The 18,086-nt window shown below is 33.4% G+C and overlaps 3 protein-coding genes across 9 annotated transcripts in view; 2 read left to right on the top strand and 1 right to left on the bottom strand.

Moving 5' to 3' along the window:
• Positions 1 to 101: 101 nt before the first annotated feature.
• LOC139776192 (uncharacterized) lies at positions 102 to 7,885 on the bottom strand. Of its 2 annotated transcripts, XM_071712720.1 has the most exons (8): positions 7,592 to 7,885; positions 6,757 to 7,002; positions 6,362 to 6,497; positions 4,275 to 6,246; positions 4,134 to 4,192; positions 3,941 to 4,009; positions 3,517 to 3,635; positions 102 to 2,650 (listed from the first exon to the last, which is right to left on the bottom strand). In XM_071712720.1, the coding sequence occupies exons 1-8, from the start codon at positions 7,730 to 7,732 to the stop codon at positions 2,645 to 2,647; spliced, it is 2,748 nt and encodes a 915-aa protein (XP_071568821.1). In that variant the 5' UTR covers positions 7,733 to 7,885; the 3' UTR covers positions 102 to 2,644. The 2 variants fall into 2 exon arrangements, with proteins under 2 accessions (XP_071568821.1, XP_071568819.1); XM_071712718.1 differs by lacking the exon at positions 102 to 2,650 and having other exon boundaries at positions 2,819 to 3,635.
• Positions 7,886 to 10,567: 2,682 nt separating this feature from the next.
• LOC139776184 (bifunctional peptidase and arginyl-hydroxylase JMJD5) lies at positions 10,568 to 13,892 on the top strand. Of its 3 annotated transcripts, none has more exons than XM_071712709.1 (10): positions 10,568 to 10,636; positions 10,721 to 10,764; positions 10,846 to 10,863; positions 11,548 to 11,681; positions 12,025 to 12,166; positions 12,275 to 12,458; positions 12,587 to 12,745; positions 12,917 to 13,134; positions 13,199 to 13,363; positions 13,475 to 13,892. In XM_071712709.1, the coding sequence occupies exons 1-10, from the start codon at positions 10,588 to 10,590 to the stop codon at positions 13,733 to 13,735; spliced, it is 1,374 nt and encodes a 457-aa protein (XP_071568810.1). In that variant the 5' UTR covers positions 10,568 to 10,587; the 3' UTR covers positions 13,736 to 13,892. The 3 variants fall into 3 exon arrangements, with proteins under 3 accessions (XP_071568810.1, XP_071568812.1, XP_071568813.1); XM_071712711.1 differs by lacking the exon at positions 10,568 to 10,636 and adding an exon at positions 10,637 to 10,653; XM_071712712.1 differs by lacking the exon at positions 10,568 to 10,636 and having other exon boundaries at positions 10,709 to 10,764; positions 11,538 to 11,681.
• Positions 13,893 to 14,228: 336 nt separating this feature from the next.
• Positions 14,229 to 18,086, top strand: part of LOC139776180 (uncharacterized) — a 30,113-nt gene continuing 26,255 nt past the window's right edge. Inside the window, exons 1-3 of one of the 4 annotated variants that reach the window (XM_071712700.1) lie at positions 14,229 to 14,666; positions 14,861 to 14,915; positions 15,552 to 15,753. In XM_071712700.1, coding sequence (XP_071568801.1) covers positions 15,733 to 15,753 — 21 coding nt within the window. In that variant the 5' untranslated portion in view covers positions 14,229 to 14,666; positions 14,861 to 14,915; positions 15,552 to 15,732. The remainder of the gene's footprint in view (positions 14,667 to 14,860; positions 14,916 to 15,551; positions 15,754 to 18,086) is intronic. The other 3 variants (XM_071712696.1, XM_071712699.1, XM_071712697.1) reach the window with 3 other exon arrangements.

Consider the following 18,086-nt stretch of genomic DNA (forward strand, 5'->3'; position numbering starts at 1 on the left):
TATCGTACGATTCACAACAAGATAAAAGACTTAACGTTACACACGTAAGGGCTACCAGGAACTCGAGGTGCTTTTGGTACAAGAAAAAAATAGTCGGCAAATGTAGCTGGAAAAATATTTTATTCCGTATTTTCTGAAATAAAAGATTCAATTAATTCTAAATGACGTAGGAAACACACCTCACTGATATTTGTTCTTGATATCACTACGTCTAAGGAAGTATGTGATAATCTTGCTTCTTTTTTTCTTTGTAAAGAAGGTATAAATACAAATATACTTAGGTATATAAATAGGTACATTCATACAGACACACACAGTGTTCGCGCGGTAAATTACAGATGGTTGAACATTCCAATAATAAAATAATATACAAAATCTTACTGCAATACATAAGAATATAACGCAGCAAATTTCTCTTAAAGTATAAAAATCGTGCACAAAATAAAATTACATTTTTTCTAATAAAAAAAGACAAAGTCAGTAATGTAATAATCTCGATTTTGATTTTTCGTAATTATGATCTAGAATTGTCATTGATAACAAAATGCAAAAGAGAAAGTATGTTAATAAACTAAAACTAATTATAGAGTTATGGTATTAATAATAAGTTATAAATATCCAATTATACATTATCAAAACTTTACTAACAAATTACACCCATCTGTATTTACCTATGACAAAAATTAAGTTAATAAATTAAATAATTATTAACAATTAGAATCGTGATTTAATCGCAACTGTATCACAGAATAACACAGAAGTTGAAATTGAATATAATTGCTATGTAATAGTGAACATTTTTTCTAAATTTGATACTAAGTTTAAAAATTGAAGTGGCAAATAACGGCTGCAAAATGTTATCTTAAAATATGTCATTAAAATAAATATATTTGTCGTGTAAATTATTCACAGATATAATTTATAATAGGTATACATATAAAATATTTCTAATGTATGTATGTCATATTTAAATATTTAAGAAAAAACTTTCGCATGCACAGAATTATGCTATGAATATAATCATCATTATTTATAGTCCGTCCTTTAAATGTTAAAGATATTACGATAACTGTCTGTGTTATTCTAAGATAATCGAAACACGCGTAAGGGAAACTGCAAAAATCCCTCCAAGTATCACATGACATTTATGCACTGGTTAAGGCTTATATAATTCCCTTTCAGTCTTTCATTATATTTCTAGCTATAAAAATACTATACAACTCTCAGAGTTGATGTCACAGATTTACACATGTACGATGTGTAAATGAAATGGCATGATAAAAATGTTCGTTTTGGCTGGCACGTATACGCGTTCACTATTTAAGCGTATTAAAAAAATGTTTACATCTTTTTAATTAAATATAAATAAAGGCACGCATGTAATTATCAACTCTTTTATATACATCTAAAAATCTAATATCAGATCCTATCGGTATTCATAGAAAATTTTTAGAGAAAAAATTTTTTATAAATGTGATTATTTTTTTTATTGACGTAAAAGCAGCGTTTACACCTTCATAGATACTATGAGGTATTCAGCTTGGTATACGAACATCGTTTTCGAAGTAGACTGAGTTTATGTACATAGCTGCACAATAACCCAAAATGGTTCACGCATATTGGCTATACATATATTGTAATGATGCATACTATGTCCTAATTATTAATATGGAAATATAATTAAAAGCAATAGTACGTATTATTTTGCGGCCGTTAATTAAATACAGTTATGTAAGATACATTAAGTAAAATATAATTGTATCTTCCTCAAAGATACAATAGAAATATAACAACAATATTTACAGTAATTTGCCGCTAAATATGTGAAAATCTAGTGTACACAATTTTGAAAACTAATACACTACATTTATATAAATGCAGCATAAAATGGATGTAAAAAAAAACAGTTATTTTGTCCGTTAATTTAATACCGCAATAAATTTCTTAATTGTAAAATAGAACGGGCACATGTACACAATAAAGTGTAACATCGATTTATAAAACACCATAGATCAGATCTAAACACTTACAGTTTGCATCATATCTCAAAATTGCTTTCATACTAAACGTCGCGTAGCAAATAAATTTTAACAAGTTGCATCTGTTAATATAATATTTTGTACAAGATATTTGGTGCCGCAATATATCATTAGTCGAATTTACAAGCTATACTACACATTCTTATTAGTTTAATCGGTATTAAGCACTATATACAATTAAAATACACCTATACATTATTATTTTCATGTAAAATATGCTTAGGTTTTTTAAAAGGTAGCTTTGGGATTATTAATGATACTTGTTTATTAAGTGTGCGACCAAAGTAAATTATGTACACATTCTTCAACACAACAAATGATTTAATATACTCACACGTAATCAACTTTTCCTAAGCAATGTATAATGATAAATAATCGAATACATCTAAATCGTAAGATATCGAAATTTGGATTCTCAAGTATTATCAAAGTTATTGTACTTTATGCTTGAAAAGAAAAACAGAGATACTTCACAAGCATTTCAAATGAGATAACGTAGCCGTTAATCCGCGCATCTTCCTATGTGCCGACAACATAATGAGCGGTAAGATGAACCGCTTTTCTCTCTTCATACAAATATGTAATCGGATGAACGCGTATTTATTTTATTCCTAAACAAAAAACAGATCATCTTTATTTTCTACTAAACTCTCTATGGAGTTTAGAATAACGCGATACTAAAATATAAAACATTTTAGGAAAAAGTCCCACATAATGGTTTCCCCCCCCCCTCTCTCTCTCTCTCTCTCTCTCTCTCTCTCTCTCTCTCTCTCTCTCTCTCTCTCTCTCTCTCTCTCTCTCTCTCTCTCTCTCTCTCTCTCTCTCTCTTTCTCAATAGTGTTATTATCGAAATCTATATCTACACAAAAACATGCTTTTCATTCCCTTAACAAAATTCAATAATGCAAATTATCTCGCGGCATTTATATTATTCTCTCGTTATTATTGAAAGGCACACAATATTGTTTTGTAGATGTCTAATGTCATACAACTTATTTCATGTAACTTGGTAAATTATTTTTTGTGATAATATACCACTCATAATAGTTTCTAACGAAAAAATATTGTCTATTATAAATCAAAAGTAATCTCAATTAAAATGTAATTTTTTTCATTAATAAGCATACATTAATAAGTTCTATTTGTTAATTGAATTCATTAATTCAATTATAACAGTTAATTATTATTTAGATTATATCAGATTGCATCGTTCTAGTTCATAAAATTATAATATGCAAATTATAGAGCATAATGATTTGAAGACTTCATTATTTAATATCTTTCAATTTATCATCATTCTATTATGAACAAGAAAAATATATGAACGATATTTCAAGATGCATCTGTCACATACTTAGCTTGGTAGTATCACAAAATATCACACTACTTATAAATCTAGAATGGAAATATAAAGCCATAATTTACACTACAACATATATTCAGGATCTTTTACAGACAAATGACTTTTGTGCTTTACCTTACGACCCTGTCTTTTAGTTGCTTTTCGTGTAACCTTGGACTCTCTGGACTCTTGCACTTGCTTATTGAGTCCCAATCTGAGACGCACAGGTACCTTCGAATCAAGAGTACTTTCTTCTGTAAATAAAAAATAAAAACATTTTGTAAAACAATTTATTTTATATTATTTTTAACTATATTTTTCTCAAATATATTTTTTTCATATATTTCTAAATTTTTTCCTTATATATAAGGAAAAAAAATGAAGGAAAAAAAAATATATATACATAGGTACAAAAAATAGAACAATTGTTTCAACAACAAAATAATTAACAGTATTTAAGTTAAAATTTACAAAAAATTCTATATTTATAATTTGTAAAAATTCTATATCTGTAATTGTAAAATTCTGTATTTAATACATCATAAAGAGATATAAATACCTTCAGAATCATGTAATTCAGTTAATGCTCTATGCAGCACAGTAACTCGTCTAACTTCCTTTTGATTAGCTATAGAAAAAGAAACATTTATCATTAGAAACAATTTTTTCATGAAAAAGAAAGGAAAAGAAATTAACTGAAATATAAAACTAATGCTAGGTACATTTATTTATAAATATTTATAAATACTTACGTTTTTCATCAGTATTCTTGACATGCCTCTGATTGGCTTTTGCATTATTTTTCACAGCTCTGTAAAGAAACATAAAAACAAAATAAGTAACACATTATAAGAGAAAATAAGGATACAATATGATATCATGTTGTTACTTACTCACTAACAACGCCTTTAAAAGCTGACTGTACCAATCTAGCGGACTGAATCGGCACTGTTCTGTTCAGTCTCTCCGCGCGCCTTCTGCTAAGTTCTGTTCGTAAATCTCCTTCTTCGTCTATAGTTACATCTTCAAATATAGTGTCCACGTCCGGTTCGGCGACTATGTCTTTACGTTTCTTACATTTCTTGTCCTTTCCAATACGTTCGGAAAGCGGTAGTTCGTTCTTCAATTTTCCCACTTGATACAGCTCCTTATCGCGCTTCTTCTTTTTCTTCGAAGATTTTTCTTTCTCCGCTTTTTGTGGTTCTGTATCCATGCACGTATTTATGGTACTTGTAAAAGCGCTTGGCGACGTATTTTCCATCGCTTCTTCACACTCTTCAAGTTCGTAGTCTTCTTCCAAACATAAATCCATCTCTTGAACATCGTACTCCTCCACAGTTTTATTAGGTCTTCTCGCAGCACTCAACTGAATTTCCGTTCCTTCTGAAGGCTCCACTTTCGTATTCGTGGTATGTTTTTTGGATAATTTAATCTTTTTATTGGCATTTACAGGATCAATAGGCCGCGTAGACTCAAATTTCTTTCTCCTTGCCTCCAGCACAGGATCACTAATCGTATTAACAGATTCCTTCGGCATTTCCGCCATCGTTGTTGGTTTTTCATGTACTTCATCTTTCTGCTTTGCTTTCGTCCTGGGCATTTCTGGCGTTGCTGTACCTTTGAAAATTGGAGACGGTTCTCTCATATAACCATCTCGATTATCTGGAGTGATGGAACGTGGACCGTGCTTTCTGGGTAATTCCTTAGGTGACCATTTCGGGGATCGCTTTCGTCGTGGCGAGAGACGAGGTGAATGTCTCGGGGACGACCACGGTGACCTATGCGGTGAAAGTCGCGGCGATCTCAATCGAGATGGTGGTGATGCTTTCGGCGAACGCAAGCGAGGTGATCCTCTTCGAGGAGAAGACAAGGGAGATCTGGATCTGGACCGTAATCGACGTGGTGACACTCTTCTCGGGGATAATCTAGGTGATTTGGATCTAGATCTAAGCGGTGGCGAATACCTTGGCGATCTTGATCTCGACAATAGTGGCGTTCTAGAGCGCGATATTTTGGGTGAACGCGGCCTTGGAGATTTTGATCGTCTTGGTGACCTCGATCTGAGTGGTCGTGGCGATCTGGAGTGCGACGAAAGTTTGGGTGATCTGCCCCTCGGCGATAATTTTCTGAGCGGTGATCTTTTCGTAGTTGTCCTGTTTGGAGATCTGCGTGGTGAGAGTCTGGGCGATCTAGATCTAGGGGAGTATCGTGACAACGGAGGCGATCTATATCTCGTCGATGTTTCCCTCGGAGACTTTTTCAGTTGCCTGATTGGAGATCTTCTAGGAGATCTTCTTGGCGATTTCTTCCGTGATCGTGACCTTGGAGATAACGATCTGCGCTTTTGACTAACTCGGTTCGTTACGTGTGGAGAGACAGATCTTCTGTCGTTCTTGATAATTGTAGTCAGAGATGAGGTAGTAACATTGTTTCTTTCCTTCTTACCATAGCTGTCGTCTGGTTTCGTCGTCTTCTGGTCTAAATTTTTACTTCCTTCATCACCTTTCACCGTATTTTTAGCTTCACCTTTATGCAATTTTTTCTCTCTTTTTTCAGACTTATTTTCATCATTCATTTCCTTTTCCATCTCGTCCATTAAACGCTCTAAACTATCTTCTTCCTCGAGATCAGCCATTAAGAGTATATCGTCATCATCATCATTACCATCTTCTTCTTGGTTATCACTTCCATTCTTTTGCAGACTCTCTGTAGTTTCCTCCTGACATTCAACTTTTACTGAATCGTCGTCCTCCTCTTTTGTTATAACTTCTGTCTTTATAGAGGTCGTAATGCTTTTCTGCTCCTTTGTATCATCTTCTTCAGAACCGTTCCCACTATCTTTAAAACGGTGGAATTTTGATTCTTCTGAAATTACATACAATTACAATTATTTTATTTTTAAGAAAAGAAAGAAGCACACTGATCAACATTATTGTTTAATATAGTCTATTTCATTCTATGTAAAAATATATAAGCTTACCTTGAGGGCATGTTTCTACAGATGGCTCAGTCTTTTCTATGGGACAAGTTAATTGGGCTTGTTGAAGTGGAGAAGGTTCATCTACAGGAACTATCGCTATCAAGTTCGGATTAGGATGGCTCTGATAATACACGTTCTGCAAATGTAAAATATAGATGTACAACTGAAGATGTCGAGCTAAGAATATGGATTTAAAAATTATAAAGTTTACAAAAATCCACAAAGTTTACATGATAATGTGAACTTTGTACACAATATTTTGAAAATTCATTAGAACGTTTGTTTAAATACATTTTGACATATTGTAAAACAAGAAACACAATAATTTTTTGTGGATTTACATGTAAAATTGTTGTTGCAATTAATCAAAAATAATATATAAATTGAAAGCTTACGCCATTTTGCCTTTGTTGCACCCTGTTGTGATAGTAATTCTTTTTCGTAGGCCGTTGATTTTTATACGAGAAACAGGATGATTGCGTTATTTGCGGTAGTATTTTCTGCACCTGTGATAACGCTGACCTTTTATGTGTGGCATCTTTTGTTCGTAGTGACTTAAGCGCTGCCAATCTCAGCGCCTCTACATCCTCGTCGTCATCGTCCTCGATTTTGACTTTTGATTGTTGAGGAACTACAACCATCTGGTGAAGCAAAAATGATGGTTGAAATTTCATGCAAAATAGCAGAGGAGCAGTACAAAACGATATTAGGTCTTTTTAAGCATTCACAATTGCAAATTCTGTACACTGTTGAATTCACAGAGTCAAATTATATCTCAATTTGAGTAATTTTTAACCATTCCTATAGGTCGCTACTGCTCCTACTCAATACGTGGTTAATTTAATTAAAACAATGTTTGACTAAACCAATGGAGTTAAAATAATATTATTTTGTTTTAAAATAATAAATTGTGACATACATGGTAGTTAAAAATAACAAAATATTATCTAACTCAAGGTATTGATAAATTTCATCCTTTAACATTTAACAGTGTATGAGAAGCGTGCGCGGATATACAGATTGTTGCAAAATATTGCAAATAACCGCGTTATTTCTCGCTATCGAACAAATTTCTATTTTGTCGCTCGAGGGTTCGGGTTTTTGTCGAGATTTCATCGGAGTGCTTCGATTTTCCTCAAAGCTCCGTTGGCGAGATAAAAGAGGAAAACGTTGCTCTCCCCCAATGCACGTTCGTTACGCATTCAAACCGGTTTTGTTGGTGCGGCTTACCTTTTGACGATGGTCCATTTTATCGAGACGAGTGCTGGGAAGAACGTTGCAGTGTTCACGGCCGACCACTGCGGTCGAGCGTTCGCACGAATACGAATAGTCCCTCACGCTGAACGTTCGCGAAAATGCCGCGGGTTGCATGCACCGCTAGTTCGCATTACACACATATTGCGAGGCGACACATCTCCCCGACGAGCTCTCGGCTGTTACAAATCTGTCGCACAAATCCACTCCGTAACTCCGTATTCGTACTCCGTTGTCCTACACATATATAAATAAAAATGGCGTGTGTGAAGACTGTGAAGCTTATAGGACATAGATTGCGAGAGTACATTCGACCGGAAACTCGATCGAAGAATTTTACACGCGGCGGCAATTATGTTTATTTGGCAATTTTACCGACTGTCAGTAATCTACCATGTAGATTGACTTTAATCTCGTTTTAAATCCTTTTCTAGTTCTAAAAATTAGAAAAAGATAAGAAAGGAAGTTAAACCGAAATTAAAAAGTTAAGGGTCGACAGGAGTAACACTACCGACCTCTGTCGGGTTGCTTAGCTGCGAGTCCGTATTTTTTTTTTTTTTTAATTTTTTAATAGCCAAAATGAAAAATCCGGCTATGTACCGGGTTGCGGCTGATCTTACTGATTAAAACGAGCATAAGTTTAATGAGATTCGTTAATTAATTTGGCTAAAATTTGGGAAAAACCGTTTCTAAGCAGCTTTTCAAGCTTGCAAAAATATTCTAAATGGAATAAGATTCATTCGATATTTTGGCTAAATACTTCTAATTCGTAATTTAATACGGCCGTACGTTCCCGAATCGAGCAACGCGATTGGTCGAAATCCTACTGTTACGTTCTACGGAAAGTGTGTGTGGCCAGCTTAAGGGCCCGGACACACACTTTTTCAACGAAGGGCTTAAGGTAACCGTAGAAGTAAAGCCTTGTGTACACGATACTAAAAATCGGTCCGAGTTTCAGTTTAAGCCAATCAACTTGCAGCTCTTACAGAAAAGCAGCAGTTTCATTGGCTTAAACCGAAACTCGGACCGATTTCTAGTATCGTGTACACAAGGCTTAAGGCCCGTATTCAAAGGCCGGTATTCATAATCGGTTCTTAAGCCTTGTGTACACGATACTAGAAATCGGTCCGAGTTTCGGTTTAAAGCCTTGTGTACACGGTACTAGAAATCGGTCCGAGTTTCGGTTTAAGCCAATGAAACTGCTGCTTTTCTGTAAGAGCTGCAAGTTGATTGGCTTAAACCGAAACTCGGACCGATTTCTAGTATCGTGTACACAAGGCTTAAGCCAATCAACTTGCAGCTCTTACAGAAAAGCAGCAGTTTCATTGGCTTAAACCGAAACTCGGACCGATTTCTAGTATCGTGTACACAAGGCTTTATATTTAAGACCATTTTAAGTACAATCTCAAGATGTCATTGACCAATCACAAAGCCGTATTAGCATCTTAAGATATTACTTAAGACGGTCTTGAAATAAGATCTGATTATGAATACCGGTCATAATCAGATCTTATTTCAAGACCGTCTTAAGGGGATCCTATAGTGGAGGCCGAACTTCCTCGACGTCGGTAATGTCAACATTTCTAATCCTGTTTTCTATGGCTACGGTCAACGTGACGCTACAAATGCTTCGAAGCATTCCTCTTCTCTTTTCTTTCAATGAAGAAAGAAAGAGAAGAAGAACGCTCCAAAGCATTTGTAGCGTCACGTTGACCGTAGCCTATGTTATATATCTATATCTGTCCTTGTCTAACAAGAGGCATCTGTCTTTGTTCGATTGCTGCGCCATCTCTCGCTACACGCAATACTGCTTATCCTATCAACCTGAATGTGCTTTTGCTTAATAAACCTTCATTTTAGAAAATCTTTTTTTCTAGACGTTGAATCTTAGTTTTATTTACACAATATTGTTCCTACATGTTGTCCCTACCGCGCCTGGGTGTCATTATATATATATAAACTGCAGTAATTTTGTTATTGTCGTCAGATGACAGCTGTATGTGCCCAAATTAGTAAAATTTTTAATTTTTTTTCGTTCCCGATATGAAATCGTGTGTCGCGGTGTAGATTTTTGTGCGTACTTTAATTCTAGACCAAAAACTTGCAATTCTGTAAAGCCAATTCAAAGATTTTCTTAAAATGAAAAAAATGTCGGTAACTACTGCCACTATAGGATCCCCTTAAGGGGATCCTGGAGTGACAGCGACAAGGCATAATCGGTCTAAGCAATATCTTTGAATTGGCTGAACAGAATGGAAAATCCTTTTACACGATTAAAGTACGCACAAAAATGTAGAGGGCTGTACATGATTTTTTCTGATAAACTAAAAAAAAATTTTATTTTTATAAATATTGTCTTCACCTGACGACAATATTTGCTTTATACAAAAATTCTGCAGTTTTTCTATAGAAAATAGTGATGCAGCCCTCTACAAAAAACTGTCAGGAATAATATCGTGCAATTAGAAGTAAGATTTGAAGCCTAAAAAAAAAGATATTACTTAGACCAGTGGAAGATGCAAGGTTAGGTGCTATCCTTGTCTATATCCTTGTCTATACAAGGACAGATATAGTCGGTGAGCACTTCTTTATCGACGCTGATCGAGTTCGCCTGCGGCTCCAGCATCCCCTTAAGGCTGCGTTCGGGGAGCGCGCTATTAGCGCTATTTGCTTATTCTATCCTTGTTCTACACTTGATGAGCGATAAAGATAGAATAATGCAATAGCGCTAATAGCGCGCTCCCCGAACGCAGCCTAAGTAATATCTTAAGATGCTAATACGGCTCTGTGATTAGTTAATGACATCTTAAGATTGTACTTAAGATGTTCTTAAATATAAGAACCGACTATGGCTGCGGTCCACTTGACGCTACAAATGCTTCGAAGCATTCCTTTTCTCCTTTCTTTCAATGAAGAAAGAAGGAGAAGAAGAACGCTTCGAAGCATTTGTAGCTTAAATATAAGAACCGACTATGAATACCGGCCTAAGAATCGAGCAACGCGATTGGTCGAAACCTTACTGTTACGTTCTACGAAAAGTGTGTGTGCCCTGCTTTAAAGAAGCTCACAGAACAAACCTAACCTATAATCTCTTGCTTTTTTCAGACTTCAGTAATTCCAGTGACGCGCCGAGACGCAAAATTCTTGGGGTTAGTGAGGATTGTTATTGATGTAATTTAACCCTTTTGTACGTTTATGATATATATCTTATTTTATAATATTCTTTTCAGGTAACAAAACGGAAAGATGTACGCGAAAGAATGTTTTATCTTCTTCGCATTTGCCTATATATTGATACTTGCAAGAGCGTGTTATCTGATATTTATCAAAGGCAATAAGCCCAGAGAAAAGTCTTGTCCAACTAAAACAATGATAATATTAGGATCCGGTGGACATACGGCCGAAATGCTGCGAATTGTTAAACACTTGAACATTGAGAATTATTCGCCCAGAGTGTACATTCACGCTCAGACAGATAAACTTAGTGCGGAGAAAGTTAGAGATCTAGAGGGTAGCAATAAAGATTACAAAATCGTGGAAATTTATAGAAGTCGGGAAGTTCGGCAGTCGTACCTCACGTCAATTTGGACCACTGTATTTGCCGCATTAAATTGTCTTCCAATACTATGGAGAGAACGTCCAAAGCTTATTTTATGCAATGGTCCTGGCACCTGCGTACCTTTATGTGTCATAGCATTTTTGTTTAAAGTCCTGTTCATCACAGAAAGCGTTATTGTATTTATAGAGAGTTTCTGTAGAGTTAAAACTTTCTCACTGACGGGAAAGATATTGTATTATTTAGCTGATTATGTTATTGTACAGTGGGCATATTTAAGTAAACCTGTATATGGCAGAAGCATTTTTTTATGAGTAAAGATTTTTTACAGTATAATATTTTATATTAATAATTATATACCTGAAGTAATTTACAGATAATGACTTTCAACGACTGTATGATAACGGTTTCCTGGGAATTGTTAACAAAAGAATTGGAGAATATACCTATTGAAATAAAACTACATTTGACATCTATAATCAACGTGCTACAAACATCTGATAAACAATTGTAAATATTAATTTCTAAATATTAAAAACACAATATTATTTCAAATATGTTTATCACACATTAAAGCCTTATACATTTTGTCGCATGAATTAGTTTGAAGTACACCAATATAATCTTACATTATTTAATCAAATTAATTGATAATGCAAAAAAAGTGTACATAAAAATTTAAACACAAATTTAATCACTAGTTATAACATGCAACTGTTAAAGTAGGAGTTTCATAGCTCTGTAGATCGTTTATATCCATTTATGAAACTTATTGTTTTAAATAATAAGTGGCATGCATAATATTCAATATAAATATTTAATATATAACTATCAATTTTGTTTTCCTTATAAGAACTTCAGAAAAATGGATAAATGCTTCAATAACAAGACTGGAAGCTTGTTTAGATCGCACATGGGAGGTACTGAACTCAGGCTCCTGGAAAGATGTTCCAATAGAATACAGATATTGTTATTCTCTGTGTGTTATTGTAAAGGTATAAAATATTATTGATTAATATACAGTAAGTCTACCTTTATGTTAATTTTCAAAAGCTTTTACTGATTATATAAATTTTATTTGGAATTGCACTTGATGCATTTAGGCTGTATTATTAGAGCTTCAGTGCAAAATAAATGTTGAAAGTTATGCTGATGAAGAAAAGAAGAAGACTGTATTGAAGAATATTATTAACCAAATTGATAGAGGCATTCTGTTAGGCGCGCCTCTTTCCAGTATGCCAAATTTATTGACAGCTAATGCTACGAAGCTGAACAATTATTGTGCTGGTAAGAATATTTATAAAAATATTTATATATTAATAATATAATATTAAATTATTAATTTAAATTATTTAATTAAATTGAATGATTTAAACACCGCATTAAAATTGATTTTATTTTTCAAATTTTATTAGAAGAATCTAATGCTATAAATATGGAAGATATTTCAATTAATCATGAGGGAACTACTAACTATTTAATCTCTGACTGCCCAGAGAGATATTTCGAAAAGCCTTCGATGCAAACATTTTACAATAAAATTTTCAAGCCAAAATTACCGGCTGTACTAACAGGTAAATGTGAATCAAACTTGTTTTTAATCAATATTTGTATCACGATAATCTGTATCATGACAAAGTTCAGAATTTTATTTTAGCCTGAATAGCATAAATACTTAGCAATCTCACATATGCTTTAAAATACTATAGAGAAATATGAAATATTAATTTTATACGTTTCACTAGGTTGTATAAATCATTGGAAAGCATTAACGTTATGGAAAAATCCTAACTATTTGAATAAGATCGCGGGATCTCGGACAGTGCCGATTGAAATTGGATCCCGTTATACTGAAGAAGATTGGACACAGCATCTTGTTAATTTTTCTGAATTTTTACAAAAGCACGTTATTGAAAATAATAGCGAAGTTGGTTACTTAGCACAGCATCAATTATTTGAACAGGTATTAATTCTCTGCACTTGATGCAATTTGCCGTATAAAAATGCGATTTTTAAATCAATCTTAGATACCAGAGTTGAAAGAGGATTTCGAAGTACCAGAGTATTGCTGCTTTACGGATAGTAAGGAGAAGGATGTGGAATCCTCAGAAGTTGATATAAATGCCTGGTTCGGACCCGCTAATACAGTGTCGCCTTTGCACTTTGATCCAAAAAATAATCTGCTTTCTCAGGTAAAGAGATATTTACATTGAAAATTGCTGCAATAAAATATTAAAGATTTTTTATTAACTTTATGCTACATCTTGCATATTGTAATTAGTGTCGTTACTTTTATTTTTCAGGTATTCGGCTACAAAAGAGTTATTTTATATTCTCCGGCTGAAACAGATAACTTGTATCCTTATGACACTAGATTACTTAATAATACTGCACAAGTAGATCCTGTAAGGCCAGATTATGACAAATGGCCAAACTTTCGCGAAGCCAGGGGTATGACTTTTTACTTAAAGCCCGGAGAAATGTTGTATATTCCACCAAAATGGTGGCATCACGTAACCGCCCTTACTCCGAGTTTCTCGATCAGTTTCTGGTGGAATTATTAATTAATATTTATTTTGTGTAAATATAATAACAAATATAATAACAATTTACAAATGAATATTAAATTAGACTCTTTGTTATTAAAGTTATCCAATCCTTTACAACAATATGTATTATATGATGTATTATATGTTGCAATAGAGATAATATACAGACCCAGTACCTTTCATAAATGTACCTTTATAATTTTGAATAGTATAGAAAGTTGTTGATTGTGTTATGCTTTTTAAATAAATTTTTTTGAGGACATATGCTTTAATATATGCAAAATATTTGAAGTAACAAAGGTAGATTGTATGAAATACTATTGTCAGAATATTGTCAAAAACATTATTCTCATGTTATTGCAAATACAATAGACATATTTAAAAAATAAAGAATACAATCTAAAATAAAAATGTCAATAATTTAAGACTACGCAAGAGAATCTATTTTTCTACATAAATATTTGCTTTTCTTTACTTATATAAAATATGAAAATTCACATAATCCGATAAATCCATAATTTTCGCAAATATACGTTTTATGAAAAAATTTGCTCCAGTCGATTTTATAATAAATAAAATCATCGTTTATAAGTAACAAATTACTGAATTAATTATTATTAATTTTGAATAGTGATCAGTAATATATAGCATTATATATACATAGTAGGAAAAATACATGTTTCTTTCAGTGTAACCATTACATTTGTAAATTCGCAGAATGTATCAGCTTCGAATATTAATGCAAAACTTGCGGTTACTTAACAAAGGCATGACATATAGGAGTTTAACAAAAATAACATAGAACTCTATTAATATCCGGCAGTCTACGTCTTCAGCATGGTGCTTACAGAGCGTGCGTGTACGTAGAGTTTGTCAAAGAGAATATACAGTTTATTATTTAGTAATGACGAAAGAAGACGCATTCCCACCGATCATTAGACTTCAGGTAAAGATGCGTACCAATTAATATCCGTCGTTCTTACAATATCTTTTCCCGTCAACTTCCTTTTCAAATTTCCTGTTGTGTATGCGAAAAATCTTGAAATTAAACATTTTATATAACAATTCCCTATAGCTTTAAGATGTTTAACGTCGTTATAAAATAAACAGGTTTGGTATACCGATTAATATACTTTGCAGTAATTGTTTTAAACATGTCCAAATGCAGTGTATTGTACAGCTACAAAGATAACTGGTAAGATTAACTTCTATTTTTATGAAAAATACGTAGATTAACAGTGTAAAATTAATAAATAAATATTAGATGACCGAATCAGCTGTTATTTTGCTATCAAGCTTCGCTCGTGGTGATTATTGGACCCTGTCCAGTAAGCGATAGCTCGACACTATTTTTAGAAATAATTTGTCAGAGTATTCAGAAACTGTTACTTGTGTATAATGTTCAAAAAAGTAGTTGTCGAATATTGTGTCAGCATTTTTGCCGCTATAACTTCGCTGAATCATTATTATTCTTTTATTTCAATGTTTGCTATTCTTGAGAGAAAAAGTTATTTGTGTTTCGTGCTTGGCTTTTTACAAATCAAATATTATTTCTGCAACACAGTTTGGCAATTTTCAAAATAAGGGTTTTATGCACAAGTATCTTTTATCATCGCGTTTTAATTTCCTTTTTTCAGAGATAATGATAATTTTTATTCGTCAAAATTATTAACAATAATTTTCAGTCAATCGACTGTCAACTCGGCAAAATTATACCATAAATAACAAATTTCTTATTATGTATATATGTAACAAAATTTACAATATCTTCTCATACTCGCAAGTATGCACATATAACATGAAAATAATAAAAATAATTTAACTCTTATAGTTGACAGCAATTCGATCAAGAATTATTGTCAACAATGTTGCACAGAAAATATATTGCTGGACGCGATAATAAGGGCAGAACCTCTATGTATCCGTGAAATCTCACAGCCGATTGGTGCGCAAGAGAATTAAGGGTACGAGAAGTGTGGCAGCATGCTGGAGTCGGGGGGTCGCGGCCTTGGATGAAGTCACGCGAGTGCAAGGTTGTATCGAGGGATGTATGCGACGGGGTGACGCGCATACATACATAACGTTGTTCTTCCTACTTGCGGCCACACAAGCTCGGCTGTAAAGATTTTATTGATCGCAATGTGCAACGACACATGCTGCTTATTTCTCTCAAGATGCGATTTAGGACGTTGACGTTAACCGTTTACCGTAATGACGCTGAAATTATTTTTTAAAGTCATCGCGCTCTTTCAAGTGCGATGACTTATGCAAGCGAAAAGTTATTATAACTTCGAGTAAATAATATAATCTGTAGTGAGAACCGTCAACATAATTATGATTGCTTTAGATTTGGCATTAATTAATCGATTGGCGATATCTATGTTAATTTAATGACATCATAAAATGCGAATGCGTCATTTTTGGATGTGTCAAACTTTATTAAACAATATCCGATGTAGAATTAATATATCGTTTTTTTGCAAATGTTGAAGATATAAGAGAAAATAAAGAGAAAGAGTTAAGAGTGATTTACAAATTTATTAATCTATAATCAATGGTGCAAAATTATTTTCGAATTCATCGCTTAAATCTTAAATTAAAGATATGTGATTAGAGTCGTCATTTTCCGTAAGCAACACAAAGTTTTTAGTAAACTAATGCATTTTAATTTGATATACAAATAGGTCTTTTAATATAATATTATTCATTATTTATCAAATACACGAAAACTTGAAACAAAAAACTAAAAAATTAAATGCTGAAAAATGAAGCTAATAGCTAAAAAAAGTTATGTCCTCAAGTTATAATATTATTTGATTATCTTCTATTTATATTACACAGAAAAAAAGAAGTATCAAATCAATACTGATATACTCATATATACGTAAGGGCCAAAGCACATATGACAGTCGTAGCTGTGGACGTAAGTAACGCACAAGCTTTGGCGTATCCTGATCTGTCAGATCGGGGACTACGACCGTCGTATGTCGCTACGCCATGTTATGTGCGCTTTGGCCCTAAAAATATACCTATGTATAATCTTTTTATAACAATTTCAACTTTTTGATTCAACTTTTTTTTCTTGGTTGAACTATATAAAACTTCGTTCAACTATTGTATATAAATGACTTCATTCAAGCGAGTTTTTTTCGTTTAACGCAATATAGTCTCATTTCAAGATTACATATTTTTGCGTACATACGGTATATCAGTGTTGATTTGAGGCACTTCTTTTTTTTCTGTGTATAATTCTTGTTATAGTACTTGGCTCCATTTCTCATGTATCAAGTTTTTATGTTTCGCAACTTTTCCTTTAAAAATTCTACGAATTTTTCGCACATGTGCGACATTATTTCGAGCTTCCATGGCTTAAGAAGATATTTTGCGTTGAGTAGCAATTTTCTTCCAGTTCAATCTCGTGTATATTCGGCCACGTGTCTTTACATTCCCCGATTGAAAGAAAAATAACCCCGGGCACCTGGATGGTACGTGTGTTTGCACGTGGCGGCTCGAATACGAAATACATCTCTCTCACTTGTACACACAATCCTCGCAACCCCCTTATACCATCCTTGCATGCGAGAAGGTGCGCGCTATCGTCGCCGGACTCGCCGGTACGGTTTCCTTCGCAGTACCTTTCTTTCTTTCCACCTTCCCCGTCGGTAATCCAAGCTCAATGGTGATTCTACACACAGCGAACGTATCGCACCCTTTATAACGTCTCTATAAACTGTTCCGTAGCGCACACGCACGCACACCAGATCGGAGGAAAAGGTCGGACGTACCGATGATAGGATAAAATGAGAAACGTGAGGAGGGATGAGAGGAGGCTTATTGTGTTTTAGAATAAAATACTTAAAAAAAGCAAAAAGTGAAAGACATCGAGAAACCATTTCAATTTTTATTAAAGGGAGATTGAACAATTTATTTTATAGAGCAGACACAAATTAAATTCCTTTTGTGTTTCTCCTATTCTATATTTTTATATCAGTTTAATAAATTAAATAAACCCGTTTGACATTTTTCAATAATTTAGTACTCATTTTTAAAACATCTTAATTTCTGAAAATTTCCCTGACTTTTATTAAAATTACATAGATGATTAATTTTATTAATTTGTTTTCTTTTCTAAGATTTCTTCGGTAGAAATAAATAAAAATTAATATCCGGTAGTTTTAGGGTTAATTAAAAAATATAGATATCGAAAGATAGCTTTTTTTAAATAAAATATACTTATATAGAATACAATGCATCTCATATATAGAACGCAATATGCATCCTACAGCAATTCAAAGTGCCGATCTGTCAAGGTTCCAAAAGTAGCAACAAAAGCAAAGGGAAGGAGATGTAAAAAGTAAAGTAAAAA

Source organism: Temnothorax nylanderi, unplaced genomic scaffold (assembly GCF_030848795.1).
Source record: "Temnothorax nylanderi isolate EJ_2023f unplaced genomic scaffold, tnyl_v1.0 TNYL_tig0114_pilon, whole genome shotgun sequence".
Taxonomy (NCBI): Eukaryota; Metazoa; Arthropoda; class Insecta; order Hymenoptera; family Formicidae; genus Temnothorax; species Temnothorax nylanderi.

Excerpts from the sequence above, each read along its gene's own strand:
- LOC139776192 (XM_071712718.1), bottom strand. The coding sequence starts at position 7,732 with ATGCAACCCGCGGCATTTTCGCGAACGTTCAGCGTGAGGGACTATTCG. Across the intron at positions 6,498-6,756 it reads TGCAACAAAGGCAAAATGGC|AACGTGTATTATCAGAGCCA; the intron begins GTAAGCTTTCAA and ends TTACATTTGCAG. Across the intron at positions 4,193-4,274 it reads TTTAAAGGCGTTGTTAGTGA|AGCTGTGAAAAATAATGCAA; the intron begins GTAAGTAACAAC and ends GTTTCTTTACAG.
- LOC139776184 (XM_071712709.1), top strand. The coding sequence starts at position 10,588 with ATGAATACCGGCCTAAGAATCGAGCAACGCGATTGGTCGAAACCTTAC. Across the intron at positions 10,637-10,720 it reads CGATTGGTCGAAACCTTACT|ACTTCAGTAATTCCAGTGAC; the intron begins GTTACGTTCTAC and ends TGCTTTTTTCAG. Across the intron at positions 13,364-13,474 it reads AAAATAATCTGCTTTCTCAG|GTATTCGGCTACAAAAGAGT; the intron begins GTAAAGAGATAT and ends TTTATTTTTCAG.